Source organism: Oxyura jamaicensis, chromosome Z (assembly GCF_011077185.1).
Source record: "Oxyura jamaicensis isolate SHBP4307 breed ruddy duck chromosome Z, BPBGC_Ojam_1.0, whole genome shotgun sequence".
NCBI classification, from domain to species: Eukaryota; Metazoa; Chordata; class Aves; order Anseriformes; family Anatidae; genus Oxyura; species Oxyura jamaicensis.
The window spans coordinates 52,463,242-52,475,588 of record NC_048926.1 but is presented as its reverse complement, the minus strand read 5'-3'; the positions used below and the strand labels follow the sequence as shown (position 1 = coordinate 52,475,588).

The window sequence follows — 12,347 nt, the reverse complement described above, 5'->3', positions numbered from 1 at the left end:
TTTGAATAACTATCTGAAAGCATGGAAATAAAAGGTTGGAGAAGGAAAAATAACTCAGAGGAATGCAGGCAATGAAAGCAGAAACATGCCCATCCTGAAATGCCCGCTTCCTAGCAAGATAAGCAATCCCTTGCACCACCCCCAGACCACAGAGAGGAATTATTATTCCCAGATCACCATCACACAATCTTACATTTAAGCCCTTTCAAGAGTTCCACTTTCCCTGCTCAGAGACAGAAAGTCAGTAGAGAGCATTAGGCTTTTGCTGTTATCTTATATTGCTTTCCTAGACATAATACTTAGGCTTGTCTGACTTCAGAGAGTGCGCAGATTTCAGATTTTTCTCTTTATATGAAATGAGCCAAATTCCTGGAACACAAAAAGAAAATAGATGTGTATGTCACCCAGGCAGAGAGGTGTCAGGACCTCTTACTAGTGGATCCCAAAGCAATGCACGCATCACCATAACCTGGCTTAATTCACAGTTCTGCATGGGCATGCTTTAGCTGGTTATTATCCCTACAGAGGATAAGCTACAACATCCAGTATCATAAGCCAAAGGAAACGAAGGTTATCGCAGGAGAAAGGTCCTTGCTGAGTACGGAGGAGACCGAAGGCAATCCGGGTGTTCCCTTCAGTCACTGTAACTGTGGCTCTTTGGTGACTGAAAGGAAAGTATGTTTTCACAAACAACTGTTAAAGACATGGATTAATGGTTTTATCCTGCATTCCCTGACTTTTAGACTGCTGGATTAGACTCAGTTGTTTCCTAGCAGCTGAAAGAGGCCTTCAGCAACAGATCTTTCATTTCAAACAGATAAGAAATGGCTGCCCCAGAAACATTATCCCAGCAGAAACATGTTAAAAAGGAAAAACTTCATTCTGGAGGCGAACCAAGGAGGTAAGTCCTGATTCCTGCCAAGCAGAATTCTGACTCTCCTAGCAGAGCACAGACATTTTGTCCCCTCCGCCCCCCTGCTTTGCCCACAGCTGCACAGTGCTCCAGCAATAAACGCTATCCTTCTGGGGCCCTTCTGGCACGCTGTTACAAACTCCCTTCTCCGTGAATTCATCAGGCTTGCTTTTCCATTCAGCAATAGCAGGAAGGTGGAAATTTCTTGCCGAAGAGCCTCAGACACAAAAGGAAGAAGTGCAGAGACTACAGACGAGAGCAATTACAGTGTACACAGCCATCTGGTAAGTGTGACGACTTCTGGCTAAATAAGAGGGGAGAAAAAAAGTTAGCTACCTGATATTCAACGCCCTTCTCTCCACTAAACACCTGAAATGATAGGAACAGATCATGAATGATACGAGCAATTCTTTTAACGGAGTGGTTGCTTTGGAGGACTTTTTTTGGGGGGGAGATGGGGAGTGGGGGAGAAGGTGAAATAGGAGACAAAAACAGTGGCAAAAAAAAAGCAATCATTGAATAAAATGCAGGGAACTGACAGCAAAATGAGATAAACTCTACCTTGCAGCTTCTATAGGAAATTGCATATCCCAGGAGTCTTGATCAAGAATTCAAATCATTTAGGAAATTAAGGGGGTCTGGTTCTTCAGGAGAGTTCAGCAGCAGCAACTCGCACTTAATTTGGTCATTTCATTACAGTGCTTCTCCAGGAGATACAGCAGATCTTTCATGCGGGAATGGAGTCTTATCTCCACCAGTATCCCCTGCTGGGACAGCTCTAGCCAAGTCACTGCAGAGCACCCCAGCTCCCTCAGGTTGTTGAGGCTGCCTGACACCACTCTGGGTAAGAGCCGTCACCTTCCACCTGAAGGCACGTGGCTGGGCACACCTCACATCCAGTGCTCATGCTGGGGTGCAAGGCGGCCACCAGTCAGCCAGCAGCAGGGATTAGGAGGTGGTGCAGATGCACAGAAACGAAGGCAGGCTCATTGTGGCTTCTTCCAGCACAGCCCATGCACCTGTGCCACAACATACACCCATAATTCTCCATAAATAAGGTACCTTAGACACTGCAGATGCCAAGCACATTTTGACATATGCAGGACAACATGGGCAGGTGGAATCTTAGCACATGGCCTAACAACAAAGTACCCTTCCTACCATGGATAGCATTGCACAATCTGTGTACTACCTAACATACGTGGGGATCCTTCTCTTCAGAGGTGACTCCTGGCACGCTCTGTGGGATTGGGCTGGCATCTTCCCTCCTTGTGTAAGACAGGCCTTGTCACTGTCTCCTTGCTGGAACTGAATCTCATACACCTTGCCACAAGCTGACAAGAGAAAAACATGGTGGCCACCATTCTACCAGCACAGCATCTGGGAGAACCACACTGCCTGCAGGAAAAAATGCAAGAAAGCACAGCCAAAAGTAGATTTTTTTCAAGCCCATCTTGTGAAGCCCAACACTGAAGAAGGCAATGGCTATGTAACAGACTATCATCAGTGGAGTGTAGCCACACCAGATCAAAGATCACAAGCCTTGGCACTCTTTCCAAGGCTTCAACTCACCACAATGAAGGGACCTTTGCAACAGACCAAAGCTGAAAGGAAAACATTGCTAGCAATTCAGGATTCACCCTGCACAGCTTGATACAATAGAAAACTATTTGTATGCTTGGAGTGTGACAGTTCAGAGTCGAAGGGCAGGAGTTCCAAAAGGTTTTCTTGCCTTTAAAAACCTTCACTCTCAATAACCTTAATCTGTCTGGATTCAACAGGCCTGAATCACCTTAAACACCAGTCAGCCCCACAGAGATACTACTGATTTACACTGAGGAGAATCACAGCGTGAGGTGCTGGTTCTCATTTACAAGGAGTTGTTCCAGTCTGAAGGCATATGGGAACCCCGGGGTAGGTATAAACTACCACTGTCAGGCCTGTATGCCCTGACAGCACGTAATGGAAGTCAAGCCGCTGTCTCCACTTCTGGTCTTTACCAGCAGCTGATGGCAGATTAATGGGACGTGTGACAGACGGTCAAACCAGAGCTAAGATGGAATAAAAGGGAAGGTGCATGTATCTGTCTGCCCGGCAAAGAACTGAATACATGAATACTGCGAGCAGATCCCGTGGGGAGAACCACGCCATTAATCAGCTTGGCATGGTTGCCGTTGTGGGTCCCAACGTTAAAAGCAACCTCAGATCTAACAGGAGGAGGGAGGAAGACAAAAAAAAGAGATGAACCATTGTATAGATGAACGTACAAAGTTAAACTCTTTTCACTATTACAGACAAAAAGACACAGAGCAAGTGATGTATTAGCATTTCTCATTTCCCTTCTAGCCAGAATAAAATCCCTGTTCCCAAAGCACTACCAATGACACACAGAATCAAGGCCTGAACTACAAGACCTTATGGTGTTTACCAAAGTGCCCTGATTGCTGGGGAAAAAATAATAATAATAACACAACAAAGGTCTGGTTCCTTCATGGGAGTGGGAGGGGGGGAGCAATCAGATCTCACCTCCAAAGTTTTCAGAGGCTGATTACACAGAATAGGCAACTGCCTCTCCTCACACGTTCACATCTGCCCACTGAAAGGCTATTTTCCTACCCAAACAAAATAAACGCTCAGGGCTGCAGTGGAACTAAGGGTAATAGGAGTGACTGAAGACATTTGACTTCTGCCTGTGTGTTTACTGTTCAGTATACCTCAAGCAGGACTTGCAGCTCTGACTCTGTACTGAGCCCACCCCAAGTGTTACCGAGAGCTTCCCAAGTCCTGCATGAAGCGCTTGTCTAAGATTTCCCCTCTTTTCTTTCAGTTCCAGCACTGCTCAGCTTTGCACTGCGGCTTGGCTATGCACAGCTGCGGAGTTTCATTCATTCGGCGATGCAATGCCCGCCTCAGTGCTACAAGGGGAACACATGAAGACCGAAGAGGCAGAAAAGCACGGCTCCTTCCCAGCCACGTCTGCGCCACTCACCAGTGGGTGCTGAGCACCTCGCTCCCGCAGGGGCACACTGCCACCCTGTGGAAATGGTCCTTCCTCTCCCAGACAGCTTCGGAAGGGCTGTGGGGAGTCGGCCTGCAGCCTCGCATTAGCTGTCCTGCTGATGCACCAGCGAGCCAAACGCACTTCAGTACAGTGCTGAAGCAGGGCTCAGTGAATTTAATTTATTGACGGTAATGCAAATTTAATTTCTGCTAAATCTTGGTAATCACATATCTAGTGTCAGGCTGGCTGCTGCGGACACAGTAATGCAGCTATTGAAACGCACATTTACTGCCACTCACTCGACTTCCCTCCACTGATAAATTAAAACAATGAGTAGCAGAACATCTGCAAATCTTCAGACAAGCCACATGAAAGAGCAGTGCTGGTTGCCACCTCTGTCCCCAGAGCACTAGGGCAGCATGCAGAGAAGGGCAGAATGCCTCAAACGAAGCAGGACACGGGCACCAGGTTTCTTCCATCCCACTGCTTCCAAAACATCCCGAGTCCCAGTCCCTTGCTTTCAGTGGGCTGGCAAAGAGCCAGACAGTCTTAGCATTAGACTGAAGGTCAGCAATAAACACCAAGATTCAGCCCCGACTGTGTACTTCTGTCAGCATGAAAATAAACAGCAGGTGAGCACCAGCGGAAATCTCTCCTCAGTACCCTCAGAAGGTTATTTAAACACAGCCTGGAGACCTATTTATTCAATGAGGTCTGCAATTAGCCTGCAAATTAATCTCAACACATCTCTCCATGGCAGACTGAGGAATGAACTTCCTTTGAAAAAAATAAAAATTAAGTGATGCTGCTGACAGACGAGCACTCTGCACTCACATTTTAAAAATAAATACATTAAATCTAAAATCAAGGGGTTTGAGTTTACATTCCTAACTAATAAACTGAGGTAGGAGGGACCAACAAAAAGCTCCTGGGAAAGCTGGAGAAACTGAAAAAACTGCCAATAGTAGAAAACAATGTCTGCCACTTGTAATTGTGCAGGTGCATCTGCATTTCACAATAGGCCTGAAAAAAAAAAAAAAAAAAAAAAACATAGAACAGGAGGAACTCTTTTTATTTACTTCAGTAGGCTTTGGGTCAGATCTCAGATGCAGCAACCTCTCATCACTATTTCCATTACCAAAAAAATTATGAAGGCTAGTATATGCGCTCCTCTCCTCATTCAAACAGACTGCTGTTTCATGCCAACAATCACACAAAAGAGAAATGAAACAGTCTCATTATTATCAACAATGAAACAAGATTTGTCCTGCTCAGCCTCTTTCACAGTTCTTTAGATTTAACTCCTGCCATAAACTTAATGAACCAGACCTGAAGCAAAGCAGTCTGTACCAGACAGCACACTGTAATCTGAAATTACATCTGCTCTAATGCGAAAACCCCAAAGCACCTTTGATGAAAAAACACACGCCTTCCAGATATGCAGTTCAGGATTAGTCCTTACGTATTCAATAGCCAGAACCAACAGGCTGCCTTCTCTCTGATTTAATCAGGAGACAGAAACCTGGGACCGCCTGACCACCCGACCTTACAAGACGTATGGCTCTGGAGATGGTTCCACTCAAGTTTAGTCCTGCCAGTTCATGATGCACACGGTCTCAGTCACATTCAAGTGAAGGCAGAGGGAAAACAACAGAATGAACACTGTACGTTCTGTATGTGCTCTGGGAGGAGAAATGTGCCCACAGCCTGTCCTGCTTTACAATTAAGATTCAGAAAATGCAAGCAAGGCTTGAACCATCTCTCACTGAAACTGAAATACATGTTCTGCAGTTCATTTTCTTACCTTCAACAGCCCTTTTGGGAAGTCTCTACCATCGTTCATCCCCTGGAGGTTAGCAATGAACTCTTGGCAGGTCATCTTTTTCCCAATGTTCTGGAAAGGATGACAGAGAAACAAAGCATCACTTTCATGCTGCTTTTGAAAATTACATAAATAAGCAATGTTACAGATGAATTCCATCTCCCTGCTTACATTCAAGCCCAAGGCAAGCAATACTAAGAAGACATTCCCAAGATCACTCACAGGCAAGCATCCCTGTCTGAACGCAGTTGGAAAAGGCAAAGTGGACTTGGACCCCGCGTACTCATCACAAAAAAAAAAAAGTTGAATACTGGAGGATAACAAAGAGGGTGGTGCTGAAGCTCACTGGTAAGTGCATGGTGCCTTCCACCCCCACATCTCCAAAGGCTCTACCAAGCTCTGAGAGAAAATCTTTACTTAATCCTCCTGTGGGTCATAGGGAAACAACCAAGACCCTTTCCAGACCTTTTCCTTATTCCTTCCAATCCTCCCCTCCAGTAGCAACTGCCTTGCAAGAGCAGGATGCTCAGGAGCCACCATCTTCTGATTCACAGATTCTGATTCTGCCTCAACATTTCCAGAGGATTGTTTTTTCTCTCTTCCTGTGCAATTCACTTTCTCAAGTTGCCCAGCAGAGCCACAGTCAGAAAGGGGGTAGCTATATGCATGTAGGACCCAAACCATTCTGTATTTCGAGGTTTGATGCTTCCTTAAATTGCTCTCAGATCCCAGTGAAGGCTCAGAGAAGGTGTCTGTGCTAGGTCCCCCTGGTGCCCGAGGTGCTAGAAACCCCAAGCCTTGCATGCAGGAAGCCTTGTGAGGGGGCAGCAATGGTAACGCTGAACTGGTGAAAAAAGGAGTCCAGAGAGAACTGAGGAAAGGGAAGCAGCCTGGAACTAGCCATAAAACATGGCAAAAGCAAAGGGAAAACAGGGCTTTCTGATGACCATAGTTATCTTTAGGGATGCCAGACAGGAAAAGGTCTGGTAAGACTGTCCCATGGTCAGGGTATGCTGTGGCTGCAGGATGACACTGGGCTGTAAACTTCTTTGTTGGGTCTGAGCTAGCTGACCACACAGACCAGCAAAAAGAAGACAGGCAGGAACACTCCCCCACAAGAAAGGAGATGGTGGGGCACACAGTACACTGCTTCCTACTCCAGGAAGGCTCCTAACAACATAGTCGGGCTGCAGCCTTGGCTCCTCTGGTTGCTAAGCTTGTGGAAAACCAGTTGCAAGTGCAGTCTGAGGGCATGCTGGAGATGTTCTCATAGACTTGCAAATGCTTTCCTTCTTCCCTGTGACAGACTTCAGCCTGCTTCTGTTTGTTTCCTCCACGCAGCAGTTTGCAGTTTCCACATGTTGACCAAACCCAACTGCAGTGTGGCTCCTTTCACTTACTGAGATAATGAGCATTGCAGAGGAATGGCTGTTTTGCTCTGGGACCAAAGCTAACATCACCACACAGGTTGCAGAAGATGTGCCTTGCAGTCTAGAGATACCTTGAACACAGTTACCGTCCAGGAAATAACCTGAGCATGCATCTTCAAGACAGAGCTAGCAAAAATCATTTAGTTACAAAGAAAATGAAATGCAGCAGGGCAGGGGCAAATAAAGGGATAAGTAAGAGTTTGTCTAGAAAAGTTAAGGGAAAGCATGGGCTGAAGGCGCAGCAGTTGCCCTGCAGCCCTACATGCATGTGAGCTTACAGTGAAATAAAAGCACCCGCATTTATCATTAGCTTGTCAGCAACAGAGCTCAGTGTAGACAAGCCCTATGACTCATCTGTTTCCTGCTCTAGCAGAATCATGCTAAAGGATGGGTTGGAGCACTGTATCTTTGTTAGGAAACAGGCAATTAGTATATTTGTGCAAGGGGCTGCATTCCAAGCCAGAAATGCCCAACTTACCACCTATGTGGAGAAAGGCAAAGCAGTAAGAAGAAAACCAAAATTACAGGAAATCCCAGAGAGAAGTGACACATGTGCAGGAGCCGTGCCAACATTACAGCTCCACACATGTAGCAACACATGAGTAATGGCTGCCAGCAGGATAAACCTCCCAAGTTACACAGTGCACCAGTCAGTGATTCTAACTCCAGCGCAAATCAACAGCAGTAAAGAAGGGCCAGAGCCATATCCCTTACTGCAGTACCTAAAGTCATTCAGTCTCCTTCCCCGGACAGCGAGGTGAGTCAGGCTGTAGAGCAAGTGTGCTCACCACTCTGTAGAGCAGGATACCTGCACAATCACCTGCCCACCACATACAACCTCATGTGTGCTCAAGGGAAGAGGAGCAGGCTGAGAGCACACCAGGGCATGCTCCCCTACCTCCGCTCACCCTCCTGTACAACTGACACACTCCTCAGTTGGGAAAGGCCGAGCCCACAGAGAAAAAAAAAATCTTTACAACTCCCTTCCCCCTCCTGCTCTACAATTTTCAGACAAAGATCTTCAATTAACGTGAGGTGGGCGTCAAAACCCCTGGGGAAGCAGGCAGAAGCCTTGGCTTCACTACCTGCAACCACCGCAGAGCTGTGCACCCGCAGGGGCTGAGCAGCCCCTGGAGAAAGAGCCATGGCGCTGCAGCTGGGGCTCTCGGGGCTGTGCCTGCCCCCAGGGATAAGCCTCCATCCCGTGCTGCCTGGCCCACCATCCTTGCTGTGCAGGGACAGAGAAAACCTCGGGAATAGCATGCATAGCAGCCTATTGCACCGCAGGTGCTCAGATACATGTCCTAGGGCTGCTGGCACCCTGCTGCACCAATGTGACTTAAGAGGACTTGAACTGGAAAAAATATTTTCCCCAGGCAGCCGCAGGCACGTACTGGGGGAATGCAGGGCTCCTGCTCAGGACACCCACGCCCCTCCTCTGCTCTTTTGCCTCTGGGCACACCCTGATTGAGTAGAACTCTGGTCCCACCAGATCTTCTCCCTGCAACAGGATACCTGCAAGTACCACCTTCCCCTTGTGGCTTTCCTAGTTCCTCCTTATCTCTCTTCTTTCTTCTGCCTTCCTGAATGTTGCTATGTATTGGAAAGGAGAAGCCAATCCCAACTACAGTTCACCAGCCAGGGTCACCTGCCATCACTAGGGAAAGGATGAGAAGCCCACCAGAAAGAAAGGGGCCTGAGGACAAGGAGCATTTTCTCACATAATGCCCAATCCATGTGCAATGCCAGGCCTAGACATGCCTGCTCCTGGGCACACTGGACAGCCATGCCCAGGACAACAGCAATTCCAGGGGCGTAACTTCCTCACAGTCTCCCGCCTGCAAAGGAAATATTCATGGTGCTCCATGATCAGGCCATCAGCCAAGGGACTCTGTCACCAGAAGACCACCCCCTCCAAGCACACTGCTGGCAGGAACAATCTGCATGAAGCTGTAAAAACTCACGTGTCCATGCAGGTCAGTGTTCAGCAGCATCATGGCACACGTGAGGCAGTGAACTCCATCTGCAGAAAGACAGTAACACAAGTCTGATGCAAGCCCAAGTCTGTACCTTTAAGAACAGCTGAAATGAAGCCTTGTAGCCTAATCGAGTCTGTTCTCTTAATGAGAATCTGTTTATCAAGAAATACACATAATTAAGTAAATGAACAGTGAGGTCATTCCACAGCTGCCAAGACAGAACAGCCTTTCTTTCATCTTTTAATGACTGTCAGAACTATCGTGCAGCACACATGGATGATGCAAACTAGACAGGAAACCATGCTGCCACCCTTTGCCTGCTAATACCAGTACCACAGCTTGAATCAGCTCCCTCTTTTTTATTTGTTTTAGGGCAGAAATGGAAGAATAAAATACACACATTCTGTTGTATATGGTGCACATACAACATGATAGTATGCTGTTTCCCCCACACACACCTTTGGCCCCCTCCTCACTCAGGGCTCAGTTAGACTAAATTTTGAAGAATTTCCCTCAGCTCTTAAGACTGCCTAGGCTTCGTGTTGGCTAGTGAACAATCCATCGATGCCTAAACAGGTCGCGTAGCAGAGGAACTCAACATGGAGCCAGAAGAAAAGGGCTGCATTCCCTACTCCATCCCTAGAGTCACTGTGATAGACCTGGGAAAGTCAGTGCAGACCAGCATTTGCAAAAGTAGCTATCACTTTAATACTGTTTATTTTCCAGGCACCCCTTTTAAAACCCAAGTGTAGCAGCTGAGCACAATCCAAACACAAGTGAGGATGCCCATGGTGCCATTTATCGCCTTGGAAAAATCAGTTCCTAAATGCCTTCATCCAGTTTCCAAACTTAAAAAGTGCACTAAGGAAAATATTTTATCCCTTCTCCTGTTTGTAGACACCTGGTGATGTCTTCCCTTCTCTCACAGAGATGTCATAAAGGTACAGAATCAGTTATAAGACATGGACACACTGCAGTGAGATGCAAGTAAAAACCTTTGTAGCCTGGTCAGGATTACGACCAAGCACAGATCCCGATGTGCTGTAAAAGAGGAGAAATGGGGGATGGGGATATACGTATCTTAAAAGTCAGCATGACCATCACAGGCTTAAATCTGTGAAAAATAAAGCCATTACAAAAAGACATGCTCCAAGGTAAATACCATGTTTTCTTACAATGTTTGTACGTGGCCTGGCAACCCAGCAATGTGGCAGAACTCTAGCAGAGCATGGAATAAAAGAAGCACAATCATTAACAGCATCAAGTCTGAAGCAGCTTGAATCTGGGACAGTGGTGCTCTAGTTCAGGTCTATACCTTCCTCTAGAGCAGCCTGCCCTCTCAATCCCAAATCCCAAATACAATCGGAGAACTAAAAAAAGGAAATGTGAAAACAGAAAAGCAAATGCAATCCTGCATTTCCACCAAAAGGAACTAACACCACATTTCTGCAGCGAACCACTTGACTATTGACAGTGGGCATCCAGCATCAAAATTATGCAAAATCCTAAGCAAAGGCTACAGGACTCACTTTAATTCAAATGCTTACTCATGCTCTGAAGTGGAAATGTCCCTGCTGCAACCTGGAGTTCGAGTAAGGCAGCCGTATCAACATGCAAATCATTGTTTTAATCTAAAAATGACACACACCTATTCTACTTGACTGCCTGTGGTGTCTTAAAACAAGAAAGGCATCAGGAAGAGGACAGAGGTGGCGTGAGAGCAGATAACATCTCATTGCTACCTATTCCCTTCCCTGACAGGTCAGCCAGTAAAGCTGAACAGACACAGAGAGGGCAAACTCACCGTAACAGGTTAATTACAAAGCAAGGGGCAAGAAGCGTGGCAGTTGCTCCGAATGCAGCAGCTCCTCCCTACTTACACTAGAAACCAAAGGCACATCTTCACCCATGCATATTTTCTTTCTTCTCCTCCTCCCTTTCTCAGCTTTCCCAGCGTGTGATCAGCCGGCACTAGAATCACAGGGTCACATTCCTCTGCTGGCACGGATGACTGAGTGCAGCAGCTATGCCAGCGGACAGTTCGTCCTCTTCCTGAATGCCAACTTTCTTGGGTTTGATCTGTGCGCTTGTTTGTTTCCGCCATCCATTTCCAAAATGACTGAAAACATTGGCAAGGCGGCAGTACTCTCTGACTGATGTTAGTCAGGATGAAACCATGCCAGGGTCTGGATACGGCACCCAGAATTCACCCCCACAACTGGCAAGAACTGGCATGTGTGCTGCCAGTGCATGCGGAGAGACAAGCACTGAGCTGAGTATGAGAAGCGAACACTGTCTTTTCCACATGAGACAGCGACCGTTCCCATCCATACACGTGCAGCTGGAGTACAGGTACCCACACACACGGGAAGTCAGTGAGACCGAAAACCACAACTGAAGACATTTAAATCTTGAGATGCTAAAACCAAGGATTTACACTGAGGAGGCCTAAAGACCTTGCCTGTGTGGGGATAAACACAATTTTTCACTGTCTTAACGTGAATACGTGTCGACAATGCAAAGGGTTTCCACGCTTGTGACAGGCAATCTCTGAAGTGTGGCACAGCAATTACAGCATGTCACCACACAAGCTACCATACGTACAAGGTGAGGATGAAGGAATGGGGACTTTATTATCAGAAGCAAAGTTACCTTGAGAAGAAATGGTGTTTGGGTTACACTGATAGTATCTGCTGGAAAAGTGGACTAAAACTCTCTCTCGTTCCTGAGTTTCTCCAATAAGTGAAAAGGCTTTAAAGAAACTCCTAAAAGAAGTGCAGAAAAGGAGAAATTAAAATCATAAATCGCTTTTTCCTCTCACACAGTGCGTGTGGAGGGAGCATATACAGCTGTGCAGCACAGCACAAATCTTAACAGGAAATAACATAAGAACACACCAGGCATTTGGTTCCAAGAAGCCTGTCTAGGAAAATGAACCATCATCCCATGGGCAGTTAACCCAAATATTGCAGTAAATTAACCAGAAGGAGTTAAATTACCACTGGTCTCAACCACAGAATATATGAGCTAATAAGCAATTTTTCTGTTTGAAATAGCTATTCTTAATTTTCAGTATTTTTCATTTCTTCAGGGAAGGAGCTGGAACAGGTGTTGTCTACGCACAACAAACTCTCAAGGCGTTCTCTTGCAACTGTGCACATCTGAGCATACTTGCTGGACACAGCAAGTGAGCCAAGGCAAG

The 12,347-nt window shown here is 46.5% G+C and overlaps 1 protein-coding gene across 3 annotated transcripts in view; it reads right to left on the bottom strand.

The window, feature by feature from the left end:
• The window catches only part of PSD3 (pleckstrin and Sec7 domain containing 3), a 100,145-nt gene that overhangs the window by 42,955 nt on the left and 44,843 nt on the right, over window positions 1-12,347 (bottom strand). For 2 of the 3 annotated variants that reach the window (XM_035310195.1, XM_035310194.1), the window contains 3 exons: window positions 11,798-11,910; window positions 9,129-9,189; window positions 5,719-5,809 (listed from right to left, as the gene is read on the bottom strand). In XM_035310195.1, coding sequence (XP_035166086.1) covers window positions 5,719-5,809; window positions 9,129-9,189; window positions 11,798-11,910 — 265 coding nt within the window. The remainder of the gene's footprint in view (window positions 1-5,718; window positions 5,810-9,128; window positions 9,190-11,797; window positions 11,911-12,347) is intronic. The other variant, XM_035310193.1, reaches the window with a different exon arrangement.